The sequence below is a fragment of the Ambystoma mexicanum genome, chromosome 10 (genome assembly GCF_040938575.1).
Source record: "Ambystoma mexicanum isolate Mex_15411 chromosome 10, UKY_AmexF1_1, whole genome shotgun sequence".
NCBI classification, from domain to species: domain Eukaryota; kingdom Metazoa; phylum Chordata; class Amphibia; order Caudata; family Ambystomatidae; genus Ambystoma; species Ambystoma mexicanum.
The window spans coordinates 110976695-110995666 of NC_090932.1; the positions used below are offsets into that span (position 1 = coordinate 110976695).

Sequence of the window (18972 nt, forward strand, 5' to 3'; positions counted from 1 at the left end):
CCACCCAGAGATCTGCATCAACTACTAGGGGTGATGTTCTTGTAGAAGGTCCGTCATCTCCCTGAATCATAGTACTTGCGTTAATAAAGAAGGAAGTATAGCGGATGTAATCACGTCATATGATTTCGCTTGATCGAACTGTCAGTATCCATACCTCGAAATGCATAAGAACATCAAGGGACGATGTAACTGCGGTGCACACTTCTGCAAGCTGTTGCGCCGAACCGTAACTGCATCCTCCCCCTTCTTCTTGAACTAGTGCTCCATCGACTCCCTGAAACATAGGACTTTCATTAGTAATGAACACAATATTGAAAAAAGAAGACACATAGGAGGGCGACGACAGAAGGACATATCAATGGCTAAAAACAAAAGAAACATTGTGTGTAACAATCACGCTACAAGAATGCAAGATCTGATGATCTCCATCGATGGAACTGTCCGGAAACGTACCTCGAGCATCTGAGTGACATCAACGGTAGTCGTCAATACGTTGGACTCCTCAGCATCTCCCTGAAAGACGGTACTTGCATTATTTTGGATAACAATAATTATAACTGAAAACAAAGACTAGAGGATGAGTACAAGGGTGTACCATTAGGTAAAATAATTACACGATAAATTAAAACTATTGATTTACATGCCTAAAACAAGTCAGTGGCAGAATAGCCAAGTAAGATTACCCGATAGGCGCTTGAAGTGGCTGATGACTGCAATAACGACACGGATGGAGAATCTTCAGCCTTCATATTGAGTGGATACATAAATGGGGAAATTATTGTTAGATAATGCTACACACTACCGCAAGGCCGAGAGATAAATACGTAAACTTGACTCACCAGTGGAGGGATGTGGACGAATAGTGGGAATAGCGGTTGAGAGCAATTTTCGCCTCGCTCGCGGTGTGTTCTTCTTTATTAGCAATGATGTGGAGTACATGTCTGAGCTAAAGTGCCTGCTGCAGATGCGGTATCGATCACCCTTCTTGTCCGCAAAGACTTCTAGGACTCTACTTTCAAGCTCAGACGGTGGATATCCGCAATATCGGACCCATTCTCTTATCTGATCTATTGTCTTAGGGAAAACATGCATTATAGTACCTTCAGATTTATAATGGGTCTTTGAAGGGCAACCGCCAATGGAACAGGCAGGCATTGTGGAAAGTTCTGAAAAGTAAAGATCAACAATTCTCTATGAATACCAATGTGTTAAAAAATTAAATGACACATAAAAGGTTCAATGCAAGGTTCGTTTTGGTTCTTGGAACTATACACGTTATTCACATGCGGATAAGTATTTGAATAACTTTAAAAAAATAGAAAGATAATTTGACTAGACTCAGAACATGACTAGTTCCTTGCATGTACTGTCTTGAACGAAAAGAAATTGAACGCAAAATGATTATGGTACATGGCCTTACCTTGACGAACAAACAGTTAGATGCAGGGATCAGAGTAGTTTCTTGTCGTAGAACAGGGAGCAGTTCACAGGTTGCAAACTGAGGAGTTTCCTCGAAGTGGTCACGGAAGTTCACAGAGACGAAGAGCAGATAACCAGCACCTTCACGGGTTGACTAACTAGCAAAGCGCAAAGAAGTGCTCATTAGAAATATGAAGTGGGTTATAAAGGATTCGAAACAGGGGTGTGTTTGTGAATGAATGACGTGTATATGTCGTGGCAGACTCGTGAATGGAGACACACTTATGTGGATTGCAGGGGGGCTTCCAGCATGAGGGGGATGCTTGGTAGGAGACACGGGGTCTGGAGGTAGACATGGGAACAACAACCCATGCTCTATAGACCACTTTGAAGTGTACATGGTCTTTGGCACCTCTTGGCCTTTATCGCTCCCTGACAGCTCCACTTGCCAGCACAAGTACCCCGGTGCGAACTGCCTTTGATAGGGCGGGGGGTGGATTGGGGCGGTGGTCGTGCAGACAAGACACAGGAAGACTTGTGAATGGAGACACTTATGTGGATTGCAGGGGGGCGTCCAGCGTGAGGGGGATGCTTGGTAGGAGACACGGGGTCTGGAGGTAGACATGGGAACAACAACCCATGCTCTATAGACCACTTTGAAGTGTACATGGTCTTTGGCACCTCTTGGCCTTTATCGCTCCCTGACAGCTCCACTTGCCAGCACAAGTACCCCGGTGCGAACTGCCTTTGATAGGGCGGGGGGTGGATTGGGGCGGTGGTCGTGCAGACAAGACTCGTTTGCCGCAGGGCCTCACAAAGGAGAGGCCATCTAACTGCATGTAAGAGGCAGGCTGCAGGATCTAGTACATGGAAGGCAGGGGGTGAGTTTATAAATACCTCACCCTCCCAGGAGAATATATGGGTGCAGTTCACCCTGGAGACCCTGGATGCCTAGGCAGTTAGTCAGCAGCAGGCTGGCCTGTGGTGGCAAGGCGGCACGGGCCAGAGGGGGTCATCTCTGTACCGGGTGCCCAAAAGGATGATTTATTATGATCAACCACATTGATTATTTACCTATAACCATGTTTTGTGTCAATAAAATCCAACGGCCTTCCGTTTATTGCCAAATAACCCGCAAAATAACATATGTATGTCTGCTGCATATGGGTTCAACGAGACGTGGTGTGACGAGACAAGGCACAGGAAGACTATTCAATGGAGACACACCAGATTCATTTAAAAAATCAAAACAACCATTGTTAAAATATATGTTGGGTTTTATTTTAGATCTTAATTTCAATTGAACATAAATAAAAACATTACACATTATAAAGTTCCGGTTGCAGCACATCCAGGGAAAATCCGCGGTATTGTCCACTGTCGCTGGGGAAATGTTGTCTAATGGCAAGTACCGCACAGGCAGGTATTACTCTCCGAACGCGGTGTCCGAGCCTCCCGTGAAGCCACCAAGTGAAGCAACGATAGGCCACCAGCCTGTACCACCTGTGAAAATGAAAGATGCAAACTGTATTAAAATGACAAAACTTTCTTATCACTGTCGATTCAGGTAAAAAATGTCATTCTGCTTTGAAAAAAATTCTATCTAGAAAATGCACAATATGGAACTAATTTACATGCATTCGAATGATATGTAGATGTAATTTTATATGTGGGAGACGACCATCACTTAGTAGTGGCATCACTGACATCACAACCAGAGTATACTTACTCGTTACTCGGATTACGCGGACGAACAGTGCCGCGAAGTTCGTGCATAAGCACCATCATCATCCTCAACATGGTCCGTGAGAGGCAGGCTTCCCTGAACTCTGGCAGCTCGGTGATGCATTGCGGACTTGGCTCGCCTTCCGAAATGTAGGCCAAGCACCCGGAATTTTCACGGCAGCAGCAGTTCTCCTCCTCAGTTGGCATTAGCTCGCACCGATTGCACGTGCACCAGGTGGAGACGCCGTCCATGCGACATGGTCCAGGCTCTTCATCCGTTGACTGGTCCTCCCAACTGCCGTCCGAATCCCCATCGTTTTCGCGTGCTTGCCTTTCCAGTAGTTCCTCCTCGGTGTACTCTGGCTCGTACATATTCAGCATTATTGTAGCCATTGTGTGGTAAAGAAAGTAAAATAATTTACAGAGATGGTACAGGTGTTCACAAGGCCTAGAAGCGGCGAAGGTAGCTGACCAGAGCACAGAAACGAGTCACAGAATACTCAAAGTAACACAGAGAGAGTAATGGAATCGAAAATCTGCTGCTGTGTGTTGTGAAACGGTGTGTTTATACTTATAGAGGAAAGAGGCGTCCTGCCATTTCCATGGCGACACTTCATTAGCTGAGGCGCAGCGATTGTTGACACGAGACGTGCTTTGGCGTTGGGAAATGGGCGGTACGCGTCTGCTGATGTCAGGCTCAGGGGCGGGGGATTTGATTTAGTGCCGCAAAAGCAGGTGAGCCAGGGCGATGGGGGGAAATGATGGGATTATCAGAAAATGGCGGCTGATTTCGAGTGCGTTAATGGAAGAAAAGTCGGGTAAGGTCCATAGGAAAGTTTTCTACGATCTACCGATTTATGCTTAAAAACACATGGCCGAACCATAGGAACAATAAAAAAAAAAGTCCCGGAACTTTCCTTTAAAGATATCGGGTCCTCAGAGGCAAGAGACTTTTTTGTAGAAAAGAGACTTAACCACCGAAGGCCCTGATAAGCTGAGAGCTGAACTGTTAGCTCGTGCTGGGAAAACTCGAGCACGTGCTGTGTTCGAGTCCTACCTTGTCCTGTGCACAATACGCAGGGAAGAGATACCAGACTAACGCATCCTGATGTATTATTTGTGACTTCTTTCTTTCCTGTGAACCCTATCCCACACTCTGTTTGTAGCGTAAGGATTGGTAATAGGTTTTTTCTTAGTATAGGCCCTTTTATTCGACAAGACGCCACTAGGACTGCCTTATTATTATTTGATGGTCATAGCTTGCTCCCGTCTTAGATTTAGGTTTAGATTAGGCGTTTTGCCAACCCACATATACAGTTAAATAAACCTCCTTGAACTGTGATCACATGTCTGTCTTTACTGTTGCCACCATGAGTTCCTTACAGTAGCCATATTGGAGGAGCAGAGAAAAGTGAAGAGGGCCAGAAATCGAGGCTATAATTTTGCTACTAGAAGAAATGTCATCGTAAACAGCTGCGAGTCAACCCAGTTAGGAAGAGATGACTGTGAGAGACGGTTACTTTCTTCGATTAATGAACAAGTAATAGAGGTGGCTGGGAGATTGTTTGGAAATAAATTAGAAGTATTCTCCAGGCTGAGAAGAGGATTGGCCAAGTGTACACGAGTTTCCACCATGGAAAACAGGATTAAGGAGTATGCTTATGATTAGGACAGCCTTGGCCTGAGAGGTTGGGTGCAGGTTCTGGGGGGTAAGGAGGGGTTAAGTGGGGACTAGTGTGGGAGACCAGGGGGTTGCGTGGGGGTCCGTCGCACAACAGCAGGATGAGAGTGTGGGTGAGTGGAGGAGTGAGGTGCTGACGGGCAGTGGGTTTGTCCCCCATATGAGCAGCAGGGAAACGGATAAATGTATGAAGATTGCCTGTAGCGGCAAAACGGGACCCGGGAAACCAGGTCTTGATAAAAGTTTCCTTTGGGCTGTTGTCATGGATTCACTTGAGGTACACAGATACATTCCGATGATGGAGTTTAGCCTGTAAGGTAGAGGTGATTTTGAAGGTTCTGGTGGGGAACCTGGAGATTTTGTGTATTTCATTAGTGTTGAATGGGTTTAGGCTTTGTGCAAGCAACTCAATATTGTGGGAGGTCAGTGGTTGTATGTAGCGTTTAGGAAAAAGATACTGCATTTCTGCCATTGAGACAGCAGCTGTTAATGGGTGTGCACTGGCTCCTGTTTTTTAGGGATTTAAACCCGAGAGGTGGACTAGCAAGAGAGCCCTTTTGCAGATCAGAAAGGATTTGGAGGCTATGGACATCAGGACTCGGTGGGATTCCAAGTTTGCAACTTGAACATTGGCAGGAAAGGTACTCCTTTGCCTAGGCAGAGGATTCCCTGAATTGTTGGCAGTGCATGATTTTGGTGAATACTTGAGCTGACAACAATCTTTAATTTATTCTAGACCGGAGAGTAGCCCCATTTGTTGGGGGATTGAGCGAGGGAGGCGTAGTGCAGTCTGGGCAAGAAACGTGTGTCACAGAGTGGACACTCGAGACCATATACTCAAAGTTAACCAATTTTATTAGGGGTTATATATAGGGGAAGGCCAACTGAAATTCCCAGTCAAAATAAGTGTCTTCTTCCTTCAGTGTCTTACAATGGTAGAAAAAGGAGAGAGACCGTGCACACCACTCTTTTGTCTAGTGAAGAGAGCTCTCTAAACATTAACATTAATCAAAAGTGCATAATAAAGTCAATGATATGTCAAGGTGCAGGGTAGAAAACACAGTCCTGGCACTTGGACCGTATACTAACAAGAATGAAGAAGTAGTTCCCAAGATGTGGGAACTCCTGTCCTCTGCACACTATCTTTGGCCAAAAAAGCCAAGCTATTCTAAGTCGGGTATGTACAAGAATTGAATAAAAGTATAGGTATAGTTTTTGAATTAGAAATTAGTCATTCAATACAAAAGGAATGCTTCTTGGCATCAAATGATGTCATCTTTATTTATTTGTTTTCATTTATAAAGCGCACAAAAACCCAGAGTTATCGCGGCCCTGTTACAGGTACCAGTTACATTTACAAGTAGCATACAAGTGGGTCAAGCATAAATAGAACGGACTTCGTATCATCAGAGATTGTACAGGGCTGCATCAGGCGGTCCAGGTCTGTAACCTAACAGGACCAGTAAGGAAGGAGAGGGTAAGCGGGGTGGACGTAGGAGTGCAAACGGGATTAAGGATGGTTAAATAACCATGTTTTAAGTGCCTTCCGGAAGGCCCAGTAGGAATTTCCTGCGATAAGTTCATAGGGGAGGGCATTCCAATGTTCGGCTGCAATCACAGGGAAGCTCAAGCCTCTGGCTTTAGCCTGTTTCACCAAAGGCAGTGTTAGTCTATGGATGTATGGCGTTTTTGGTTGGTCTGGAGGAACGGGTCTCGGATACTTTTCAAACCAAATAGAGTGGAGCAGATTTGGAAATACATTTGTGTTTAATGGTGAGGGTCTTGAACATGATCCTCTCTTGGATTGGTAGCCATTGAGCGGTTCTGCGGGCTGCCAAGATGTGCTCTGTTTTAGTGATGTTTAGTGCAGCCCAAAAAGCATTATTATGGATTGTCTCAAGTTTTTTGATGGCATGTGCAGAAGTGCTGGCGAATAGCACATTGCAATAGTCAAGCCGGGGACCTACTGCAGCTCACACAATCGTAAGACAACGCTTAGTGGAGAGGAAAGGTCTGGCAGCATTTATCAGCTTAGTAGCATAGACTGCCGACGATGAGATGGCATTAACTTGGTGGGTCATGGAGAGGGAGGCATCAAGATAAACCTGTAGTGTTTTTACTACCAGGGAGACATGAATCTGTGTACCGTCGATGTTGAGTGATGCAAATCTAGGGTCACTTTTCTTTTAGTACAGTAGAGGGTCGGACAAGGAGGATCTGTTTTCTCGTAATTCAAGCAAACCTTGTGGGTTGCCATCAGAGCTTGGATAATAGTATATGCTGTACTTAATGTGTCAGAATCAGTTGGGTAGTTTCCAGGGGGGGGGGGGCAGAATTTGCATGTCATCGGCATAGTTCGTATATGCTATGCTATGCTGTGGGAGTCAAGGAGATCCAAGAGCGGTTTGGGAAATGCATTGTTGAGGGTGGGAGAAATGCAGGAGCGCTGTGGTACTCCGCACTTAATTGCGGCAGGTGGTTCACTAGCATATTCCGCAAATGCACATCATTCTGCCTTGTAAGAATGAAGCGATCCAGGTTGTGGCTTCGCTTGCGAATGATGCCGAGGTGGTCAGGTGGTGACAGAGGATATTATGATCGACAAGGTCGAAGGCCGCAGAGAGATCAAGGAGGAATAGCAGGGCAGGTTTCCCTTCATCCCTGATTTCATCTATTTGGTTCTTTAAGTCTAACAGGGCAGACTACTTGACGTGGCCTGGGCGAAGCCAGACTGACACCCAGGACATGGTTAGTTTCAAGGTGACAGTGGATTTGGACATAAGTTGCTCTGTCCAAGATTTTTAGTAGGAAGGGAACCGTGGTGATTGGTCTGTAGTTGTTGGAGGGCAGAGTCGAGCATAGTTTTTTTTTTTTTTTTTGGAACCCAAGCCTCCTTCAGGGAGGAGGGTAAAGTGCCAGTTTCAAAGGAGCATTGATGACTGTTGTAAAGAAGGGAATTAACATTTCCGCACAGTTTTTGATGAGTGTGTCTGGGCAGACATCACCTTTATACCCAGATGGCTTAAGGATCTTTAGGATCCAAGCGCATTCCAGGTCTGATTCTTTTGGATTCTCAATAGAGGGGAGCTTGTCTCAGATGGAGTCTCGGGTGGTTTACAGTGGGGTCTTCAGGGAAGATCTTTTTGATTTTTATAAACCTTTATTTATTATTGCTTGACAAGGCAACAGGAACTATCAGGTCAACATACCATACAATAGTAGTGTTAAGGATTTCAAAGGCATGGTACACTCCAGACCATGACTCTTTCTACTGGCCGGGGAATCGGCGCACAATTAACACTTTTATTTTATTGATCACAGATTCAGTTTGACAAGGCACAAAACCCATCTCAGCCCCACCTTTACAAACACCCCGGGTGGTAATGGACCATGAACCAGGCCGGTGTGTAATAGTACAATATTTATTTTTAAATTCCAATGAAAATCACACATTTAATATAGGGCAGCAATCACCAGTGTGGGGATAATTACACTGTAAATTGATAGAATAGACTTAGTTTGACCTTGTTACATAAGATATATAATGCACAATTGAATAAAGGCAGGATTACCTTTTGGGAGTTATTTTCTGATAGCACCACAGTTAATATTTCCCCCTGCAACACTCCCTCAAACCCCTGTTAACCGAATTTTGTGGGGGTAGCAAGGAGTCAGCTATACTAGGCAACAATCAGAATAGAAATCTGACCTCTAACCTCCCCCCTCTGAATGGGAGGCAAAATCGGATTGAAAACCTTTGAAATTGAGAAAAATAGCACTCGGAATTACTCAATATTTGTTTTACATGTGTGGTTCAATGAATAAGGTAAAAATTAGTATAGCAGTATCAAAGATGTCAGAAAATTAGTAAACTATAAGGCAATGTACTAGCAATGGGGGTACAGTTCAGAAAATCGATTTTGAAAGGAAAAACACAGTGCAGCCAAATCACACGTGGAGAAATTGCATTTGCTTAGTTTCATGAGTTTAAAATGACAAAACAGCTTGGAGAATGGGTTAAACAGACAAAATCGGAAATCGGTTTTGATGCTAAGGTACAAAGACACCTCACAGGTAGGAAATGAGGTTCCGACTCGAGTAGCCGGCGCTTGGTGTGGATGGAGGTTCCAGGAATGAGGGCGCCGCTGAATGGGTGGCGCTAACGAAGGTACCACAAGCAAGAAGGAGTAGCGGACAGGTAACACGAAGGGCAAAGCAGAGGCAGTCCTGCAAACAGGCAGAATTCAGTACACAACGGAAGCGTGGATGCAAGGGGTAGACAAAGGCAATCCGTAGAGCAGACCGGGTACTGGTACACAGCGGACGGGAAGTCAAGGTTGAGTGGAGCAGAACCGATAACGAGAAACCGGCAGAGTCGGGGTAAAACAGGAAAGGGGGGGAGGGGGGAGGGGAAAAGAGAAGAGGGAGGGAAGGCTGAGGAAGAAGATAAACTGAAGGCAGCAGAAGGGGCAAGAGAAAGGGTAGGGTGAACGGAAAAAAGGCTAACAAGAGGTAAACAGCGGAAAGTACAAGGAAGGCGGGGGAGCAGAACGCAGAGCGAACGAGAGCGATAGCAACAACCGCAGGAGAAACTGGAAACGTTGCAACGCGCTCGCAACCCGGAAGTGGTGGAATAAATACTTCCGGTTGCGTGTGACTAGAGCGATACAGGTAAGAGTGAAGAACGTGAAGGGAAAGTTATGGCAGACCAAAGCGCCAGCGGTTCCAAACCCGCCATCCCTGTCTAGACGTGACACCCACGTCCACCAGTCGTTGCTGCACCTTTACAGTGCCTTGTTGCCCCTCCGGCTCATGGGTCCTTGTTCTGTGTCTATCGGCCAGGCGGAATGGGTGGGATTCAGTTAGGGGGGGGGGGTCTATGTGGATTGTGCCCACATTCACGTCAATCTTGCGCTCATTCTTGTTGGTACATGGGCTGTAACCCGAAAGGGGTCACCTCCTGTTTCCTGGTAGATCCCTTTGGGGCTCTGTGGCATATGCCTCCCACTCTCAACGAATGGGATCCACACCTCCTTCTCGGCAGATCTGCTTTACTTCCCTCTGACCCGTTCCACAGGGGGAGGTCCCCACTGGCCCAATCACCTGCGCAGCGGGCTATCCCTTGCAGCGGCCCCGCTAGCAGTCTGGTAAATATATCCCACGCTCCGGTATGCCTCCAGAAGCCCCAGGACAGGCCAGAAGCCCAATGTTGCCTCCGAGATGCCTTCCAGGTGCGGCCCAGTGGGCCTGAACCGGTATCTCACTCCGCCAGTATGGGCCGATAGTGGATTGCAGTCTCTGAAATGTTTTGTTTCCCCCTGGGCTGCCTGGGGTCCGTCCGCCACCCCTGAGGCCCACCCGATGCACAGGGGCTCCTCCGGCGCTTCAGCAGCCACCGAGCACCGCCACAGCCCACCAGCACAGTTCAAGGCTTCAATTACCTTAAGTTCTGTGGGTGGGCTGGCGACCGACCCCTCTCGCTGCCATCTGTCCCAATGCAGCATATATGCGGAGTGCACTTTCTGTGCGGGTCGGCGGATCCTCAAGCCCCCGGAGCCTCGACGCTGCTCTCCAGCTCCGCTGTCTTGGCCAGACACTTTTGTTCGGAGCCGCCTGTCCCGCCCGGTCTTGCCTCCACGCCTGTCTTGCCTGCGTCATCCACAGCTCCGAGGCCGCCGAGCGTCCTCAGTGAGCTGCCTGGCGCACAGCTGCCATTTTGGGTACGGCGGTGCAGATCTGCGCCACTCTTCTTTGTGGTGTTTTTGGCCCGCTCAATGCTCAGATTCCGGCCGAAAATCCCCTGCGATGTGCACTAGACCTTCATGCACAGGTCCATCGTGTTTCAGCTGCGGTTCCTTCCAATATTGTCAGTTTCGCCGCGTTAGTTCTCAGGATCTCCACAGAGCTCGGAGATTCAGCCTGCTCTCACATGGCTGGTAAGCCACCCCCCCCCCCCCCCCCAACCCCCCCCAATATGTCTGTTAAAGGTTGGCTTATTCACATGACCCATTCTACATTACAAGCAATTGTGCATGTAAAATTAATTTTACATTTTATATAAAATCAACACTGGAAATTGTACCACTAAAATGTCCCTTTAGTGAATTATCTGTTTAACATTACAACCTTCAACAAAGTAAAATAAAAGCGAGATTATAACACCCTCAATTATATATGTGCATATATAGCTACCTATAAACCTCAACACCTTAAAAAAAAAATCATTCAATGCAAACATTTAGAATAGCTGTTAACCATACAGAAACTTCATACCAAAGAAAGCAAACTATAAAATAATAGGAAAAAAGAAAACACTTCAAAACGTCAAAAAATTAAAATGAATGCAGTCAAATATAGTGTGCATAAGATTACATCGTTGGCGGTTCTAAAGGAGTATTGCATCTTATTGTTGGTATACTTGTTTTCTTTTTAGAAGCTTCTTTAAACCTTAATGTTGATACTGTATTTCCAATGTTTCTAGGTTTGATCTTTTTCATTGGTAGTAACCCCAGCTGTTTAGTTGGTTTTGAAAGGCTCTGTTCTTTTCCACTATAACTTTTGATGCCTCGGATGGCTCTTGCATTGTTTCAGTTGCTTAAAATGGGTATCTCCAAAGAGAAGATGGTGGTTCTGAACACTTTCTAAAAATGGTCTTCTTTGATTTTTCTAATTTGTGCTACAAATATGAAGTTAACCTACTTGTTTTTAGTGCATTGTCAAAAACCTTAAAACAGGAGATAAGAATTCTCAGGTGAACGCATGTGGATCTATGTTTTTGACATGCGCAGTATAAAGATGTACCAAATAATGACACCTTGAAATATATAAGACAGCGTTGACTTCACAATGTACCATTTTCGGTATAACATCCTTTCATCACCAGGCATTTCTATGCCTGCATTTTAAATGTGTACAAAATTACGAATACATTTATTGAAATGGTTTGGGGGGGGTGGGGTGGGAAAGGGCAGATAAGCGGTCAGGGGGTTCCGGAATAGTTAAAAAAATAGGTGGGGGAGAGGGGGTTTTGGGGGGAACCCTGCCCCCCCAAAAACAAATTCGATTAACTTTTTCTTAATTTTGTCCTAGTTTAAAAGGCAGTCGTAAAAATGCCTCACGATGAAAGAATATAGAACCCCTTTTTCAACTGCAGGTAATTGACAGACAAAGTGTAATAGTTTCTATTACTACAACTTATCACTGTAAAAAATTTACACAATAGAAACCATTGGCAAAACCAATAATCAGAGTTCCAATGAAAGAAGAATAAGTAATCAACATTTTAAAAAAGTATTGAACAAAAACAGAATTTATAAAAAAAAGAATGAAGGTTTTCTATGTAACTGAGCAGTTACGTCTAAAAACAGAACACTAAACATTAAGATCTAATATATTCTTACATTTAGTATTTATTTTAAGTTAAGTTTACTGTTAATGTTACTTTTATGTTTTTCATGTTAAACCTTAATGGTGATATTTCCAAAATTTTTAGACTTCACTTTTTATTTAGATAGCCTCAAAGTTTGCCCTTCTTTTATTTATATCTAAATATAATGTGACAGAAATGTTGTGAAAATTACAGTATCATCAGTTTTTCATTCTTGAATCCAGACGCCTGGGGGAACAAGCAAGACCAGAGAGGAGCTTTTCTTATCGACCGGTGCCCGGAATACTTTGAACCCATCCTGAACTACCTGCGCCACGGACAGCTGATTGTCAATGATGGAGTGAATTTATTGGGTTTGTTATGTTATTGGTATTTCTACTGTGCCTCACTCCCATTTTCATGGTCTTCCGGTGCTCTGTCTGAACTGAAAGGGAACGAGATGGGTGATGTTAGAAGGAAGAGAGAGGGAAATGGAAGATCGCTTTGCTGTTGTGTCGCTTCATGCAGACTAGAAGCTATGTGTGTGGGACACAGTTTAGATACTGTAATGGGAGCAAATAGCCATTTGTGTCAGAAGGGGGGGAGCCTTGTGAGCACGTGATGCTAGGATGCATTGGCCCGAGTTGTGGTATGTATGTATGTTTGTTGTAGAGATGTAGTATTGTGATGTCTCTTGGGAACGGATTGTCATGTGCGGGTGGCTTAGTTGACATATATATTTTGTTTTAAAATGTGAGCAGTACAGGGAGCAGTCATAGAGTTCGATGGGCCGCAAACCTGAAACGACATGTGGCAGATAACGTGGGCACGAAGGTCATCACAAGGCAATTGGAAACATATGCCAAAGTCCTAATTTTCTGATATCCTACCAGTGGTGTGTTGCAGACATGTGCCATTTCACATTGCGAGTGTCAGACCATGCCTCTTTCTCTCTTACTCTGTTTTTCTTTTTCTTTCCTGTAGCAAACATTTTGCTCTGTGTGACAAAAGGATCTGGGAAAGGGGCTGATTTGAGGCTCTTCAGAATAGTATAAGCAAGATGCTAAGGGTTATGGGTGACAAGACGTTTTGGTTCAAAGAACTGGCTGCTTGAGATACGATGACCCCAGGAACCCATTTCAACTTCCTCAGTATGTGTAGGTTGGTAGACTGAGCACCATCTCAAACTTCACCCTAACTTTCTCAGGTGCTGTACTCAATTGCTTGTCAGGCGATCAGGGTAGGGGCCAGAATCCCTAACCGTTTTTCTCTGAAGTCTCCTCCCACCAGCCTCATACTCCTCTCTCACAGTCCCAGGCCAAAATGAAACCCCTGCTTGCCATCCATGACGTTGTTTCGCTAGAGTTGATTACATTTAGTTTCAGAATGATGCTGAAACCCTGCAGTGGATTCTCCAGGGTGAAAGAGTAGGTGGTAAGGTAGATTGTGGCGTTTGGGTTCTTCAACCTTCCCCATGGAGTTGGATGCACCATCCCTTGACTTCAGGGTGTCCCAGGGCTGCAGGGAAGCATGCTGACAGAGACAGAGGGGTTGGGACCAAGGGCTAGAATTGGCTTTCCAGTTTCCGTCCCCTCATTAAGTACTGCTCTTTGCCAGAACTCTTTGCAGAACTTTGTGCCGGAGCTAACTAATGACACCAGGGAAACATCAAGTATGCAATCTTTACCTGTTGTGGGCTGTCTTTCCAGATTTAGGAAGGAGCCGTCTGGGATTATCATATGCACATGGATAGTGTGATCTGTCCAAGAGGGTCTCTCCTAGAGCAACGCTAGAACTGCCTGAACCATCAACCGCTATCTGCAATATAAAGTGGGGAGAAAGGGAGAGGCATTTTATTTCTGGAGCAAGACTGGGTTGACCGATTCGTTTGTACCCTAATATGTACACTTTAACACAATTTGATATATCTGGGATGTGTGTCAAAATTTGAGCTTGCATACTTTGATCTTGGTTTCAGAAGCTTTGAAAGAACAAAGGTTATGTCCATGTGGGCTCCTTCTGTTGCCTGGTCATTTTTGACCTTTTTTTGACAGGCCGGCCCTCGGTTGGCCCCATCTTGCTCTTGCCTGGCTAGGGTTGGCACATCTAGTCTGCATATTTCGGGCTGTTTGGCACCAAGCCAACTAGGTCACCAGCGTTGCCCTCGCCTCTTCAGCACCTTGTTCTCCTTTTTTCTGAACAGGCTATACTTTCTAGTAACACTTGAGGGCTTCATGTACTAGTTTTTGCTCACGCCTCAGTGCAATTTCTCCCTTTTGTCGGTGCATGTTCTGCTTTCTCGTGGCGTCAGTCCCTTCATTGTCTGTGTCGAGGATTCCTCAGCTTTCTGAAGCCAGACCCTGTGAGTGAAGCTTGTACTGCTGTCACTACATTCAACTCTAATGTAGTCTTTTAGAACTCATGACACCAGTTTATATTCTGTTATTTCAGAGTGACCATCAACTTTTTTTTTTTCTGATGTTACTGGAGCCAGTGATTAAGTCAGGATTTGTATGTATGTCCTTTTTGCTAGTGCGCCAGGCACCATCTCTCTCAATTCAAATTTTTCCTGTGGTGGCTCACCTGGGAGGACGTGCTAAGAAGCAACTTGCCTTCTCGTTCTCTTGAATGCAGCCGATGAGTGGCAGCCTAAGGGTCTGTAGGTAAGGCAAAAGGGGCAGCCAGTAGATGGTACCAAGCAAGGTGGGGAAAAAGCGGAATGGCAGAAAAAAGCCACTTGTATTCCAAGATAAGGTGGAGGAACCAGCCTTGCAAAATGCGGAACAGACTAGGTGCAGTAGACGAAGGTCCAAAGGAGGCAGGGCGAGATAAACTGGGAATGGAAAAAGATAAATGAAGGGAGACTTTTGCAAGTAGGAAATACACAGGAGCAACCGCGTCAGACCCAGCTGCAAGGTCAGAATATGCAGAGGGTTGTGAGGCAAAGCTTTGCTCCGAAAGCGGCGTTGTATAGAGCAGCAGCCGGGATAGTGGATGACATCTTGGAATAAATCAGACTAGTAATGGCAATTGTGGAAGTAGCATGACAAAACCGAGATTAAGTCTACTAACTTTCCAGTGTTGCCATAGTCACCATCGCGTAGGAGGGACACCATCAGTAACATGTTCCGTTGCCTGCGTTCCCTTTGGGGCCAGCCTCACAGGTTGACAGTGCTCTGAGTAAATGAACTTGGAATTTGTAGTAAATTCTTTGATCTAGTTCATTGCTTGTCCATTTAAGGAAATTCTATGCAAAACCTGCACCAGGGTATTGATGGGTATTGCTCAAGGAGTTGGACTTGATAGCAATAATTATTTTATAACTAAAAATAATTTAGATCATCTTATTAAATCACATAAAATACAATTTTTTTAATACTTTTTGTTGGTTTGCATGGAAATATGCTGAGATGGTACAATATGTTAGCTGTCGAAGTTCTATATACTTCATTAGTTGGTGGTTTGTGTGAAGACTTAACAGATAGTTGGTCAACTGACCACCATTGATGAAGAGGTCTATGATAATTTGAAGGCTAATGCATTGTACCAGCTCTGCATAATATTTCTAGTTGGTCCAATAACCATTCACGTGTTCTTTTTCTCTTTTTTTTTTTTTTTAAACTTCCGTTTTTATTGGCATTTTAAATTTTACAAATAAGTAAACAAGGAAAAAGAACAGTGGATCCCCCTCCCGCCCCCCCACCCTCCCGCCCCACCCCTGGATTCCCCCCCCCTTCCCCGTGTCCAGTTCAGTGCATTCATCTTGGGAGACTCGCGGAGATGCCTCCGTCTCCCTTGTCATCGAGTTGTTGCGATGCATAACCACTACATCAGTTGGCTGGCTTCTGCCATTCCCCAGGTCCTGGGGCCCCAAGTTTGGTTGACCTTCAAAAAAGGGGGTCGATCCCCTCATCTCCAGAGTGGGGGGGTCTCTCAGTGGGTTCAGTGCACATCCCATCCCCAGGATTGCTGGACACCCGACCAGTCCGTGAGGAATGAGCTAGTTTTGTCATTTACCATGGCCGTCAATTTGTCCATCAAAAACATATTTTTGACCTTTTTCAGCCAGTCCTCCTTCGAGGGAGCCTCCGGACTTTTCCATTTTTGGGCCAGAGCCACTCTTCCAGCCCTTAACATAGTTTCCCACATCCTAGGGTATCGGTGCACCTCTGTGTCCTCTGGGGGGAGGCCCAACAGCATCGTCGGGGGATTAAGTGGTATGCGGACCTCAGTCACTTCCTCCATCCAGTCCCTCACTTGCTCCCAATATGTTTGAACCTTCGCACAGTTCCACCACATGTGGCCTCTGGTCCCTGTCTCCCCACACCCTCTCGGGCACCTTGGTGACACTCCCGGGAACATCTTGGATAATTTTGCGGGGTCTCTGTGCCATCCCTGCAGTATCTTAAAATTATGTTCCATGTCAGCGGTGAAAAGATTTCCGTGAAATGCAATTTTAAATATCCTAGCCCAATCATCCTCAGAGATTTCGGCACCTGCCAGGCCTTCCCAGAACAAGCGAAAACTCCTCCTGCCCTGCAGGTTGTACGTGTTTAGGACCCTGTACAAACTAGAAACCGCCCCCTTCCTGGAGGCCGCCAAATCGAGGAGCTTCTCAAAGGGGGTCAACTGTCTTCGCAGATTGGTGCCCCAAGATGGGTCTCAGAGGATGCCCTTCAGGCGAAGGTATTCGAAGATGGATATTGAGTCACGACCCAGTGCCTCCCTGAGCTCCTCATAAGGTAAGAATTCACCGTCCCTGAACATCTGCCCCGCCCATTCCATCCCCCTATCTGACCAGATCTGGGAGTGTCTGAACCCTCTTCCTCCCAGGTTGATGGGGTGTCCCCAGAGGGATGACATTGGAGACGGCCATGTGGTGAGGTAAGCGGTCTGAGGGCCTTCCTTCCAAATGTCCCATAGAACTCCCAGGGTCGGGTGGGCCCGTAAACGCCCTGGTATTTCCCTGCGAGGCATCCACAGGAGGTTGCGGACTTTGTTGGGATGGGCGTCCATGTCCTCCAGGTAGGACCAGTACGTTCGCAGCCCCTCTTTCATGTGCTCCAGGAGGACACGCAGTTGGGCAGCACAGAAGTAGAGGTGAAAGTCTGGCAGCCCGAATCCCCCCTCCTCCCTTGGTAGGGTCAGGACGGCCCTTCCAGTTCTCGGGGTTTTGCCCTGCCACACGAAGTCACGGACCCCCGATTGTAGGTCTTTGAAGTTCTGTGCCGGGACCCTGGTCGGGAGTGCTGTGAATAGGTACAGGAGTCGTGGCAGGACATTCATTTTGACGGCCGTCATTAGGCCATACCACGAGAGAATCATTTTACCCCATCTCCTCAAGTCCGCGGTGATCTGTCATCATGGGACCGTAGTTGGCGGAGCCCAGATTCGACATATCTCTGGGGAGGAGGACCCCCAAGTACCGTATAGCGACCTTCTCCACCCTGATCCCGTGGAACCTATTCTGGGGGTCGAGCACCGGGTCTATTATTCGCATTGGGAGCAGGACTGATTTTGCAGTATTTATTTTTAGGCCCGAGAATCGACCAAATGCTGACACCAGGGCCAGGAGGGGGGGAGGGAAGAACCCGGATCCACTAGGTAGGCTAAAATGTCATCCGCAAACAGGGAAAGCTTGAATTCTATCTCTCCCCTTCTTATTCCCCTAATGTTCGGGTGCGCTCTGACCGCAATTGCCAGGGCTTCCATGGTGAGGACGTAGATCAGGGGAGAGAGTGGACACCCCTGCCTTGTTCCTCGGGAGAGGGGGAATGACCCAGACAATGTCCCGTTTACCTGTACCCTCGCTGTGGGGGCTCTATAGAGTGCAGTCACCCAGCTCATGATGTGGGTCCCAAAGCCCATTCTTTGAAGGAGAAGCTCCATATAGCGCCACTCGACCCGGTCGAAGGCCTTCTCCGAGTCCAGTGAGAGGACGCAAGCGTCAAGTTCCGATGATTGGGCAAAGTGGAGCAGGTCTAGGGTCTTGCGGATGTTATCCGAGCCCTGCCTCCCGCTTATGAAGCCCACCTGGTCCCCGTGAATTAACTTCGGCATTATGCCTTCCAGCCTTTTCCCCACCACCTTGGCCAGGATCTTCACATCTACATTTAACAATGATATGGGCCGATAGGAGGAGCATTCAGAGGGGTCCTTCCCCTCCTTGGGCAAGACTGCTATCACGGCTCCCATCATAGACTCGGGGAGTATGCCCCCGTCCAGCACTTCGTTAAAGACCCTCACTAAGTATGGGATCAAAGAGGACCGGAACTTTTTGTAAAAGAAAACTGTGAAGCCATCTTCCCCGCGGGAGGTTCCCACCCTCATCCCAGAGATCACCTTGTCCACCTCATCCTCTGTGACCGGACCCTCTATCCCTTCTGCCATTTCTCTTGAGAGGGATGGAATCTGTATTGAGTCAAGGAAGGTGTCTATCTGGGCATCATCTCCATCATATTCTGAGGAGTAGAGAGCTGTGTAATATTGGCGGAAAGCCTCACCGATATGTAGGGAGTCGTTACCGAGAAGCCCCTGGGCGTCCCTCACCTCCCTCACCCTTCTATTCCTCTGGACCTCCCTCAACTTCCAGGCTAGGATCTGGTCCGCCCTGTCCCCCTTCTCATAGTATTTTTGTTTAGTTAGTTGGAGACACCTTTCTGTCTTATGTAGGAGCAGGTCTTTAAGCTGTAGCCTGCAGTCTTCGAGGGCGGCCACCTGTTCACCCGCTAATGGGCGCCCCGGAGAGCTCGCCGGTTGGAGGCGGGATATCCGATCTCTC

The 18972-nt window shown here is 46.6% G+C and overlaps 1 protein-coding gene across 2 annotated transcripts in view; it reads left to right on the forward strand.

Annotated features, from left to right (window-relative positions):
• Positions 1-18972, forward strand: part of KCTD9 (potassium channel tetramerization domain containing 9) — a 411318-nt gene that overhangs the window by 166360 nt on the left and 225986 nt on the right. Inside the window, exon 6 of one of the 2 annotated variants that reach the window (XM_069617594.1) lies at positions 12437-12565. The exons of the other annotated variant lie outside the window; for it this stretch is intronic. Coding sequence (XP_069473695.1) covers positions 12437-12565 — 129 coding nt within the window. The remainder of the gene's footprint in view (positions 1-12436; positions 12566-18972) is intronic. 2 annotated transcript variants of the gene reach the window in all.